The 13,917-nt window shown below is 37.9% G+C and overlaps 1 protein-coding gene across 1 annotated transcript in view; it reads left to right on the top strand.

Annotated features, from left to right (window-relative positions):
• The window catches only part of LOC128636266 (ovochymase-2-like), a 343,532-nt gene that overhangs the window by 56,578 nt on the left and 273,037 nt on the right, over window positions 1-13,917 (top strand). The window contains 1 exon segment of the mRNA XM_053689302.1: window positions 11,114-11,133. Within this exon segment, the coding sequence (XP_053545277.1) occupies window positions 11,114-11,133 (20 nt within the window).

Genomic DNA, 13,917 nt, shown 5'->3' on the forward strand with positions numbered 1-13,917 from the left:
ATTTAGGTTGTTTGCTGCTCTCTTGTAAAATATTCAATTTCTTTCACATTTCCTAGACGGCAAATGTGTATGCAAAATGAAGGGGTTCTTTCTTCTGGTAGTGGAACCACACTCTGAAATGCTGATAAATGTTTGTAAATCAGTAGCTCTAGACACCTGGGATGGGATAAAAAAGTCACCCCTTGAAAACCCTGTGGTAGTAGACTGTAAACCCAATGAGCAATACTTTAATCATTGCCTGAGACTAAATAAAAACTATGTCTTGAAGTGATGTTAACCTTAAAATTAACCCTGATTAAAGCTAAGGTAGTACCATAAAGCCAAGCACAAATGTGGTTCCTCTGTTTAAAAGGGACATGAAAACCAAAATGAAAGTTTCATGATTCAGATAAAAAACCTTTCCAGTGTACTTCTATTATCAAATTGACTTTGTTTTCTTGGTAACCTTTGTTTACACGTGGCTCCTTTCTATAACAGCATTCTAAAGTAGGCTCAGGAGTAAGCACATCATGAGCACTATATGGGAGCAGTGTTTGCAACAATGTTTATAGCAGTGTTATACATATAGAGTATGTGCACACTTATTAGCCTACCTAGATATGCTGTAATTAGAAAAGATTATGCTTCAACAAAGAATGCCAAGAGAAAAGTACCCTTTATAGTAGAAATAAATTGGAAAGATTCATGTTGCCTGCTTTTTGTCCAATGCAGTGGAGGCTGGTAAATTTTGTGTATGGTGGGGTGCTAGACCCCCCCATTTGAATAAAGAACTGCACCTCAGATGGTAGTTTAATGTCCCTTTAACTATGTATTTAACCATTTTTTGTGGGATTTACAGGCATAGATCATTTTACTATCGCCATATTGCTTGCACATAACACATGGGTTAAACATAAATATATACAAGCAATTGGATCTTTCTAACGCCGGTATTTAGAGTCGTGGCTGAAGTGAGCGTTAGAAATCTAACGACAAAACTCCAGCCGTAGAAAAAAGTCAGTAGTTAAGAGCTTTCTGGGCTAACGCCGGTTTATAAAGCTCTTAACTACTGTGCTCTAAAGTACACTAACAAACATAAACTACCTATGTACCCCTAAACCGAGGTCCCACCACATCGCCGCCACTCTATTAAATTTTTTTAACCCCTAATCTGCCAACCGCACGCCGCTGCCACCTACGTTATCCCTATGAACCCCTAATCTGCTGCCCCTAACACCACCGACCCCTATATTATATTTATTAACCCCTAATCTGCCCCCCTCAACGTCGCCTCCACCTGCCTACACTTATTAACCCCTAATCTGCCGACCGGACCGTGCCGCTATTATAATAAAGTTATTAACCCCTAATCCGCCTCACTCCCGCCTCAATAACCCTATAATAAATAGTATTAACCCCTATTCTGCCCTTCCTAACATCGCCGACACCTAACTTCATTAACCCCTAATCTGCCGACTGGAGCTCACCGCTACTATAATAAATTTTTTAACCCCTAAAGCTAATTCTAACCCTAACCCTAACAGCCCCCTAACTTAAATATAATTTAAATCTAACGAAAAAATTAACTATTATTAAATAAATTATTCCTATTTAAAGCTAAATACTTACCTGTAAAATAAACCCTAATATAGCTACAATATAAATTATAATTATATTGTAGCTATTTTAGGATTTATATTTATTTTACAGGCAAATTTGTAATTATTTTAACCAGGTACAATAGCTATTAAATAGTTAATAACTATTTAATAGTTACCTAGTTAAAATATTTACAATATTACCTGTAAAATAAATCCTAACCTAAGTTACAATTAAACCTAACACTACACTATCAATAAATAAATTAAATAAAATACCTACAATTACCTACAATTAAACCTAACACTACACTATCAATAAATTAATTAAATACAATACCTACAAATAAATACATTTAAATAAACTAACTAAAGTACAAAAAATAAAAAAGAACTAAGTTACAAAAAATAAAAAAATATTTACAAACATTAGAAAAATATTACAACTATTTTAAACTAATTACACCTACTCTAAGCCCCCCTAATAAAATAACAAAGCCCCCCAAAATAAAAAAATGCCCTACCCTATTCTAAATTAAAAAAGTTCAAAGCTCTTTTACCTTACCAGCCCTTAAAAGGGCCCTTTGTGGGGCATGCCCCAAAGAATTCAGCTCTTTTGCCTGTAAAAGAAAAATACAACCCCCCCCAACATTAAAACCCACCAACAATATACCCCTAATATAACCCAAACCCCCCTTAAATAAACCTAACACTACCCCCCTGAAGATCATCCTACCTTGTCTTCACCACACCGGGTATCACACCGATCCGTCCCTCTCCGAAGTCTTCATCCAAGCCCAAGCAGGGGCTGGCGATCCATAATCCGGCTGAAGTCTTCTATCAAGCGTCGGCTGAAGAGGTCCAGAAGAGGCTCCAAAGTCTTCATCCTATCCGGGAAGAAGAGGAGATCCGGACCGGCAACCATCTTGATCCAAGCGGCATCTTCTATCTTCATCTGATGAACGGCTCCATCCTGAAGACCTCCAGCGCGGATCTATCCTCTTCTTCCGACATCCAACTGAAGAATGAAGGTTCCTTTAAGGGATGTCAACCAAGATGGCGTCCCTCGAATTCCGATTGGCTGATAGGATTCTATCAGCCAATCGGAATTAAGGTAGGAAAATTCTGATTGGCTGCTGGAATCAGCCAATCAGATTCAAGTTCAATCCGATTGGCTGATTGGATCAGCCAATCAGATTGTGCTCACATTCTATTGGCTGATCGGAACAGCCAATAGAATGCAAGCTCAATCTGATTGGCTGATTGGATCAGCCAATCGGATTGAACTTGAATCTGATTGGCTGATTCAATCAGCCAATCAGATTTTTCCTACCTTAATTCCGATTGGCTGATAGAATCCTATCAGCCAATCCGAATTCGAGGGAAGCCATCTTGGATGACGTGACTTAAAGGAACCTTCATTCTTCAGTTGGACGTCGGAAGAAGAGGATAGATCTGCGCTGGAGGTCTTCAGGATGGAGCCGTTCATCGGATAAAGATAGAAGATGCCGCTTGGATCAAGATGGTTGCCGGTCCGGATCTCCTCTTCTTCCCGGATAGGATGAAGACTTTGGAGCCTCTTCTGGACCTCTTCAGTCGACGCTTGATAGAAGACTTCAGCCGGATTATGGATCGCCAGCCCCTGCTTGGGCTTGGATGAAGACTTTGGAGCCAGGACGGATCGGTGTGATACCCGGTGTGGTGAAGACAAGATAGGATGATCTTCAGGGGGGTAGTGTTAGGTTTATTTAAGGGGGGTTTGGGTTAGATTAGGGGTATGTGGGTGGTGGGTTTTAATGTTGGGGGGTTGTATTTTTCTTTTACAGGCAAAAGAGCTGAATTCTTTGCTATTTTATTAGGGGGCTTAGAGTAGGTGTAATTAGTTTAAAATTGTTGTAATATTTTTCTAATGTTTGTAAATATTTTTTTATTTTTTGTAACTTAGTTCTTTTTTATTTTTTGTACTTTAGTTAGTTTATTTCATTGTATTTAATTGTAGGTATTTTATGTAATTAATTTATTGATAGTGTAGTGTTAGGTTTAATTGTAGATAATTGTAGGTATTTTATTTAATTAATTTATTGATAGTGTAGTGTTAGGTTTAATTGTAACTTAGGTTAGGATTTATTTTACAGGTAATTTTGTAATTATTTTAACTAGGTAACTATTAAATAGTTATTAACTATTTAATAGCTATTGTACCTGGTTAAAATAAATACAAAATACCTGTAAAATAAATATTAATCCTAAAATAGCTACAATATAATTATATTTATATTGTAGCTATATTAGGGTTTATTTTACAGGTAAGTATTTAGCTTTAAATAGGATTAATTTATTTAATAAGAAATAATTTATTTCGTTAGATTTAAATTATATTTAACTTAGGGGGGTGTTAGTGTTAGGGTTAGACTTAGCTTTAGGGGTTAATACATTTATTATAGTAGTGGTGCGATCCGGTCGGCAGATTAGGGGTTAATAAGTGTAGGTAGGTGGAGGCGACGTTGGGGGCGGCAGATTAGGGGTTAATAAATATAATATAGGGGTCGGCGGTGTTAGGGGCAGCAGATTAGGGGTACATAGCTATAATGTAGCTTGCGGTGGTGTACGAAGCGGCAGATTAGGGGTTAATAATAATATGCAGGGGTCAGCGATAGCGGGGTCGGCAGATTAGGGGTTAATAATTGTAAGGCTAGGGGTGTTTAGACTTAGGGTACATGTTAGGGTGTTAGGTGCAGACGTAGGAAGTGTTTCCCCATAGGAATTAATGGGGCTGCGTTAGGAGCTGAACGCTGCTTTTTTGCAGGTGTTAGGTTTTTTTTCAGCTCAAACGGCCCCATTGTTTTCTATGGGGGAATCGTGCACGAGCACGTTTTTGAAGCTGTCCACGTCCGTAAGCACCACTGGTATCGAGAATTGCAGTGGCGTTAAATATGATCTACGCTCCCTTTTTTGGAGCCTAACACAGCCCTTCTGTGAACTCTAAATACCAGCGGTATTTAAAAGGTGCGGGAGAAAAAAAGCATGCGTAGCTAACGCACCCCTTTGGCCGCAGAACTCTAAATCTAGCCGCAAGTGTCTTAAAAAAACAAACACTATTTCTTTGAAAAGCTGGAACTGTGTTGCTATGTTTATTATGTTGCCAAGGCAAGTTGCCACCCTTCTGCACACCAGGGAAACTTTATTCACAAAGTTACAACATAACTACAGACACAAGCTTGAGGAAGTCTCTTTTCATGACTTAAAATTAAAGTATATAGCAAGGTGCTTAGAAAAGAAAGGATATGAACAAACCATCCTGTGATGATGCAACCTTTATACATGCATATATATAATCTGCACTGCAAACAGCATAAAAAGCTGCCAGGGAGAGACAATAGCAATACATTCTACAGAGGGGGTGAAGCATGAGATTTAAAGCAATAAGTTTATAGCTATGATTCAAATAAATAATACTTGCAATGTGTGTATAAATAATGCTTGCAATGTGTGTATAAATAATGCTTGCAATGTGTGTATAAATAATGCTTGCGATGTGTGTATAAATAATGCTTGCGATGTGTGTATAAATAATACTTGCAATGTGTATATAAATAATGCTTGCGATGTGTGTATAAATAATGCTTGCAATGTGTGTATAAATAATGCTTGCAATGGGTGTATAAATAATGCTTGCAATGTGTGTATAAATAATGCTTGCGATGTGTGTATAAATAATGCTTGCGATGTGTGTATAAATAATGCTTGCGATGTGTGTATAAATAATGCTTGCGATGTGTGTATAAATAATGCTTGCGATGTGTGTATAAATAATGCTTGCAATGTGTGTATAAATAATGCTTGCAATGGGTGTATAAATAATGCTTGCGATGTGTGTATAAATAATGCTTGTGATGTGTGTATAAATAATGCTTGCAATGTGTGTATAAATAATGCTTGGGATGTGTGTATAAATAATGCTTGCGATGTGTGTATAAATAATGCTTGCGATGTGTGTATAAATAATGCTTGCAATGTGTGTATAAATAATGCTTGTGATGTGTGTATAAATAATGCTTGCAATGTGTGTATAAATAATGCTTGTGATGTGTGTATAAATAATGCTTGCGATGTGTGTATAAATAATGCTTGCGATGTGTGTATAAATAATGCTTGCAATGTGTGTATAAATAATGCTTGCGATGTGTGTAACTCCATAAAAATAGTGGCTTGGCTGTTCCGGGAACAATATCTACCCTTTACCTTCAGATAGATTACGAGTTTTGCGGTATGAGGGGTGCGGTAATAACTTGCACGTTATTGTCACCGCTCACTTTCCTACAGCGCTGGTATTATAGGTTTTCATAAACCCGACGTTATCAGGCAAAAAGTGGGTGTAGAGCAAAATTGAGCTCCATACCGCGCTCCAATACCTGCGCTGCTGAAAGCTGCGATGAGTTGGTTTTACGTGCTTGTGCACGATTTCCCCATAGACATCAATGGTGAGAGCCAGCTGAAAAAAAGTCTAACACCTGCAAAAAAGCAGCGTTAAGTTCAGTAACGCAGCCCCATTGATTCCTATAGGGAAATTTTTTTATGTTTACACCTAACACCCTAACATGAACCCCGAGTCTAAACACCCCTAATCTTACACTTTTTAACCCCTAATCTGCCATCCCCGACATTGTCGACACCTACATTATACTTATTAACCCCTAATCTGCCTCTCCGGACATCGCAGCCACTATAATAAACATATTAACCCCTAAACCGACGCACTCCCGCCTCGCAAACACTAGTTAAATATTATTAACCCCTAATCTGTCGCCCGTAACATCGCCGCCACCTAACTACATTTATTAACCCCCAATCTACTGCCCCCAATGTCGCAGCAACTATACTATTATTAACCCCTAAACCTAAGCCTAACCCTAACACCCCCTAACTTAAATATAATTAAAATAAATCTAACTAAAAATTCCTATCATTACCTAAATTATTCCTATTTAAAACTAAATACTTATTAAATAGTTACATTGTATCTAGCTTAGGTTTTATTTTTATTTTACAGGCAAGTTTGTATTTATTTTAACTAGGTAGAATAATTACTAAATAGTTATTAACTATTTACTAACTACCTAGCTAAAATAAATACAAATTTACCTGTAAAATAAAACATAACCTGTCTTACACTAACACCTAAAATTACACTACAATTAAATAAATTAAATACAATTACCTAAATTAAAAACAAAACAAAACACTAAATTACACAAAATAAAAAAAGAAATTATCAGATATTTAAGCTAATTACACCTAATCTAATAGCCCTATCAAAATAAAAAAGCCCCCCAAAATAAAAACAAAAACCCTAGCCTAAACTAAACTACCAATAGCCCTTAAAAGGGCCTTTTGCGGGGCATTGCCCCAAAGAAATCAGCTCTTTTACCTGTAAAAAAAATAAATACAAACAACCCCCCAACAGTAAAACCCACCACCCACACAACCAACCCCCCCAAATAAAATCCTAACTAAAAAAAACCCTAAGTTCCCCATTGCCCTGAAAAGGGCATTTGTATAGGCATTGCCCTTAAAAGGGCATTTAGCTCTTTTTCAACCCAAAAGCCCTAATCTAAAAATAAAACCCACCCAAAAACCCTTAAAAAAACAGAAGTGGTCCTCCAGACGGGCAGAAGTCTTCATCCAGACGGCATCTTCTATCTTCATCCATCCGGCGCGGAGTGGCTCCATCTTCAAGACATCCGGCATGGAGCATCCTCTCCTTCCGATGACTAACAACGAATGAAGGTTCCTTTAAATTATGTCATCCAAGATGGCATCCCTTGAATTCCGATTGGCTGATAGAATCAGCCAAACAGAATTAAAGGTGTAAAAAAGAGTAGAGAGAGGGCGCCACAATAGCGTGATACCGTCTGGAATGCAGGTACAGATAAAAGTAAGTATTATGCTTACCAAATAGTGTGGCACTGTGCTGTGACCAGTGCAAAAGAGCAGGCTAGCACTTGACAGTGGCTAGTACACTGTGGAAGCCAAGCTCCAAAGGCACTTGTCCTGGTTGCAACTTTGTGTATGTCTCCTGTTGTCTGGACTTCAGGTGCTGCAAAGGTGTAATCTTTTGTGTGTTGTTCAGTTGGTATTGATAAACCACAACACAGACAACTTCAAATAAAAATGACTTTTACTTATGACGCGTTTCTCAACCTCCAAGGGTTGTTTCATCAGATAAAAAAGGATAGGATTTGTTTCACCTTTAATTCCTATTGGCTGATAGAATTCTATCAGCCAATCAGAATTCAAGGGACGCCATCTTGGATGACGTCATTTAAAGGAACCTTCATTTGTCGTTATTCGTCGGAAGAAGAGGATGCTCTGCGCCGGATGTCTTGAAGATGGAGCCGCTCCGCACTGGATGGATGAAGAAAGAAGACTTCTCCCGGCTTCGTTGAGGACTTCTTGCCACTTGGATGAAGACTTCTCCCCGCTTCGTTGAGGATGGATGTCTGGTCTTCAAAACTGTAAGTGGATCTTCGGGGATTACTGTTAGGTTTTTTTAAGGGTTTTTTAGGTGGGTTTTATTTTTAGATTAGGGCTTTTGGGCTGAAAAAGAGCTAAATGCCCTTTTAAGGGCAATGTCCATACAAATGCCCTTTTCAGGACAATGGGGAGCTTACGTTTTTATTGTTAGGATTTTATTTGGGGGGTTGGTTGTGTGGGTGGTGGGTTTTGCTGTTGGGGGGTTGTTTGTATTTTTTTTTTTTTACAGGTAAAAGAGCTGATTTCTTTGGGGCAATGCCCCGCAAAAAGCCCTTTTAAGGGCTATTGGTAGTTTAGTTTAGGCTAGTTTTTTTTTTGGGGGGGGGGCTTTTTTATTTTGATCGATTAGGTGTAATTAGTTTAAATATCTGATTATTTCTTTTTTATTTTGTGTAATTTAGTGTTTTTTTTGTAATTTAGGTAATTGTATTTAATTAATTTAATTGTAGTGTAATGTTACGTGTTAGTGTAAGACAGGTTAGGTTTTATTTTACAGGTAAATTTGTATTTATTTTAGCTAGGTAGTTAGTAAATAGTTAATAACTATTTAGTAACTATTCTACCTAGTTAAAATAAATACAAACTTGCCTGTGAAATAAAAATAAAACCTAAGCTAGCTACAATGTAACTATTAGTTATATTGTAGCTAGTTTAGGGTTTATTTTACAGGTAAGTATTTAGTTTTAAATAGGAATAATTTAGGTAATGATAGGAATTTTTATTTAGATTTATTTTAATTATATTTAAGTTAGAGGGTGTTAGGGTTAGACAGGTTTAGGGGTTAATTAATTTAGTATAGTGGCGGCAACATTGGGGCGGCACATTAGGGGTTAATAAATGTAGGTAGGTGACGGCGATGTTAGGGGCGGCAGATTAGGGGTTAATAATATTTAACTAATGTTTGCGAGGCGGGAGTGTGGCGGTTTAGGGGTTAATATGTTTATTATAGTGGCGGCGATGTCGGGAGCGGCAGATTAGGGGTTAATCATTTTATTTTAGTGTTTGCAATGCGGGAGGGCCTTGGTTTAGGGGTTAATAGGTAGTTTATGGGTGTTAGTGTACTTTTTAGCACTTTAGTTATGAGTTTTATGCTACAGCTTTGTAGCGTAAAACTCATAACTACTGACTTTAGATTGCATTACGAATCTTGCGGGATAGGCTGTACCGCTCACTTTTTGGCTTCCCAGAAAAAGCTTGTAATACCGACGCTATGGAAGTCCCATTGAAAAAAGACTTTACGCAAATTGCGTAAGTTAATTTGCGGTAGGCCAAAAAAGTGTGCTGTGCCCCTAAACTTCCAAGACTCGTAATAGCAGTGGGAGTGAAAAAGCAGCGTTATGAGCCTTAACGCTGCTTTTTCACTCATACCGCAAAACTCGTAATCTAGCCGCTTGTGAGGAGAAGTATGCCTGAGCTTATTTGTTCTGCACAGCTGTCTCCTTGTTTTTCTGTGACACACTGCTCCAGATTACTTTCTGATAACTTGCCCCATGAGGGGGCTGCTGGGTTATGCAAAGTAAAGCAAGTGAGCTGACAAGCTAACTAGGAGGGGGACAAGGCAAAATAAATGCAAAATGAAGAAGGGAGGGTCTGTGTGCAGAGCAGACCTTGTGGGTTTTCACATGACATCCATGCTGAATGTGTAACCTTGCCCTCCTGTTCTGTCATTCAAAGGGAGGTTAAGAGCCCTTTTTTTGTTTTTAAGGACCTTTGTGCTTAGTAGTCCTAATGGAGACTGAATGCGAGAAGTTAGAAATCTCTTACAGGAGCAGACTGAGCATGTGTAAAGTGCTCTCAGGCAGACCATATTTAAAAATAAAATGACCTTAAATCTTGACAGTATTTCTAATCGTACTGAGAGTCCATGAGTCCTTACTCTTGGGAATTACTTGACCTGACTACCAGGAGGAGGCAAAAACACCTTACACCAAAGCTTTCAAGTATCCCTCCTACTCCCATGCAAGGATGAGAGGTGTTCTACATTTTGAAGATGTTTAGAAGGGAGGGTCAGCAGGATACTGCTAAAGCATTATCAATCTCTTCTATAGAGTATTTGCTTGCTACAATACTGGGAATCCACTAGGTAGTTCCTAAGCTGCCTCCTGTATGGCCAGGTATATGTATTTTTCCAGTACCTAATCCCTTACTGTAAGTTACAGCTCAGGATGCATACTCACTCTTTACCGTGTTCTGAGCAGTGGAGTGGGATTTATTTGTGGGTAAGTACCCGGGTCTGTGTTATCCCACCAGTTATGTATATGGGGCTTGTAGTGCTTAGTAAGTACTATGCCCATTTACAGGTCACGCTAAGTCTCAGTAATTGGGTGTATAGAGATGTTACTGCATATTGTATATTGTGGATGTCAGTGAGTATTTTACTACTGTGACAATAAGTGTTTATTGCACACTGCATATTGTCCTTTAAACCTTTATGGGGCTTTGGCAGTTCCTCAGTGCTATGGAGCTAACCGTTTCTCTCAGGCCACTGAGGAAGTGGTGTTGTTTTCCTTCGGCTGCAGCAGGATCAGTTTGCTCTCAGTCTCCTGTGGCGAGGAAGGAGTTACACTTTTTTCCTGCCACAGGAGAGCGCTCAGCACTTTCCTCACCGCCTTATTCTACAACGAGCAGTCAGGCAGTGGACGCAATGCTTCAGTCACTGCGCCATTATCGCATCTTTTGTGGTAACTCAGGATGGGGAAAGACCCTATACAGGAGAACTACAGCATATTTAGTATATATTATAATATCATCTACCAAATTTTGTGGGGGGAAATTGTGCGATAGTATTGCGCTATTTACCATACGTCATTAATATTGGTACACAGCTTTCTGGGGAAACTTGCATTGTAGCAAGCACTATTTGGCAAGGAAGGAAAAGAATAAGACTGGTTACTCCTCCTTGGAGTCTAACCTGTTTCTTATGGTTTTACAACATCCCCATTTTGAACCGATACATTCTGTGGATATCAAGCAGTTATCTTGGAAGGTTTTGTTTTTGTTAGCAATTTTGTCAGCTACAAGAGTTTCTTAGCTGTCAGTTCTTGTAATTGGCAAGAGTCCATGAGCTAGTGACGTATGTGATATACAATCCTACCAGGAGGAGCAAAGTTTCCCAAACCTCAAATGCCTATAAATACACCCCTCACCACACCCACAATTCAGTTTTACAAACTTTGCCTCCCTATGGAGGGGGTGAAGTAAGTTTGTGCTTGATTTTCTTCTGTGATATGCGCTTCTCAGCATTTTGAAGCCCATTTCCTCTTAGAGTACAGTGTTTGTCAGAGGGATGTGAAGAGAGTATCGCCTATTGATTTTTATGGTTTCCCTCACAGGAAATCTTTTCAAAGGTTCTCTGTTATCAGTCATAGAGATTCATCTCCTACCTCCCTTTTCAGATTGACGATATACTCTTATATTCCATTACCTCTACTGATACTTTTTCAGTACTGGTTTGGCTATCTGCTGTATGTGGATGGGCTCAGCTATGGTTTGGCGCTTTATGGTTTAATATAAAGTTTTAAATATATGTATTTACTTATATTTGCCATGAGTCAGGTCTACTTCTATTTCTATGTTGCAGTCTAAACAGTTTCAGTATAGGAATCATGTTTGGGAAGTTTATTTAAACTTTTTTCTTATCTGGGGTTCAGTCTTTTTCAATTTGACTCTCTTTTTTTGCGGGCAAATCTAAGCTCGTGAGGGTGCAAAATGCTGTTTTCTATTGGCGCAAAATGTTTTGGTGCGAAGTTGCGCCATTGATGGCACAAGTTTCCTCAATTTCCGGCGTCTTTGCTGACGCTAGTTGTTTGTTAGGACGCAAATTGTGTCATTTCCTGGTGATAGTTTTGCCCCCAAATTTTTTTTAATTCATTTTGCGTTATGCTTCATTCTTGGCGCAAATTTCTTTAGTCATTTTACCCCTGTCCCTCTTTTGCTCGCTGTTTTCATAGTTTTTTTTGAAAGCTATTATGCCTGCTTTTGTTTTTCTTTACTGAAACTGTTACCTTATGGAAATTGAATATTTTGCCTAAATGTTATTTTTCTTTTTCTGTTGCATTTTGCGAGATGTCTCATTCTGATCCTGACTCTGATGTTACTGTAGAAACTATGATGCCCTGGAACACAATGCTACAAAGCTAAGTGTGTTCTTTTCGTTATTAAGCTGTTGTTATTTCTTCAGTTCAATTATGTAGCATTTATTTATTATGTTTTATGAAAAACTGTTTCTACATGTACAATGACATTTACTGTTTTTTACATATTCAGTTCTTGTACTTGATTTCATCTGCAAACATTACATCTTGTTGTTTATATCATATAGGTTATGACTGCTATTATACCTTAAAGTAAACTTACGAGGTCCTTTCAAAATTGTTAAAATGTAATAAATTTTGTTCTGACCGACAGCATACTTAAGTTTATTATACAGATGAAGGTTTCTTTGTTTTAAAGATCCTGTATCAGACAGTTTGTTCAAAATGTTCCTTATTATTAAGTTTTAACATTTTTTATGTTCTTTGTTAAGGAAATATTTGTTATTTATAGCTTTTGGGAGTTCTCCTATTAACTATTAGCTAGATTACGAGTTTTGCGTTTTGACTCAAATAACATTGTTATGGCCCATAACGCTGCTTTTTCCCTAACGCTGCTATTACAAGTCTTGTAGGTATAGGTGTACCGCACACCTTTTTGGCCGTCACGCAACGTCAGTACCGCACTTTAAAAAAAGTCCTTTTTCAGTGGGATTTCCATAGCGCCGGTATTACGAGTTTGCCTGGGAGGCCAAAAAGTGAGCGTTAAATCCTAAAACCACAAGATCCGTACCGCCATCTAAAGTCAGTAGTTATGAGTTTTACGTTACAAAGCTGTAGCATAAAACACATAACTAAAGTGTTAAAAAGTACACTAAACACCCATAAACTACCTATTAACCCCTAAACCGAGGCCCTCCTGCATCGCAAACACTATAATAAATGTATTAACCCCTAATCTGCTGCTCTGGACATCGCAGCCACTTAAAAATGTATTAACCCCTATTCCGCCGCTCCCCGACATCATCGCCACTATAATAAACGGCTCCCCGACATCGTCACAACTATAATAAACGTATTAACCTGTAAACCACCGCCTCCCGCAAACACTATTTAAATATTATTAACCCCTAATCTGCCGTCCGCCCACACTGCCGCTATATAACTAATAGTTACATTGTAGCTAGCTTAGGTTTTATTTTTATTTTACAGGTAAGTTTGTATTTATTTTAACTAGATAGACTAGTTAGTAATTACCTATTAACTATTTACTAGCTACCTAGTTAAAATAAATACAAAGTTACCTGTAAAATAAAACCTAACCTGCCTTACAATAAAACCTAACATTACAATAAAATAAAATAAATTAAATAAATAAAATACTATGTACTAAATTGCAAAAAAATAAATACTAAATTACACAAAATGAAATTATCAAAAATAAAAACGAATTACTCCTAATCTAATAGCCCTATCAAAATTAAAAAGCCCCCCCTAAAATAAAAAAAACCCTAGCCTACACTAAACTGCCAATTGCCCTTAAAAGGGCCTTTTGCAGGGAATTGCCCCAAAGATAACAGCTCTTTTACATAGCAATTAAAAATACAAACATCCCCCAACCGTAAAAACCACCCACACAACCAAACCCCCCAAATAAAATTTTATCTAAATAAACCTAAGCTAACCATTGCCCTGAAAAGGGCATTTGGATGGGCATTGCCCTTAAAAGGGCATTTAACTCTTTTGCCATGCCCTGAAAAGGGCAATCAGCTCTT

This window comes from Bombina bombina, chromosome 7, assembly GCF_027579735.1.
Source record: "Bombina bombina isolate aBomBom1 chromosome 7, aBomBom1.pri, whole genome shotgun sequence".
NCBI classification, from domain to species: Eukaryota; Metazoa; Chordata; class Amphibia; order Anura; family Bombinatoridae; genus Bombina; species Bombina bombina.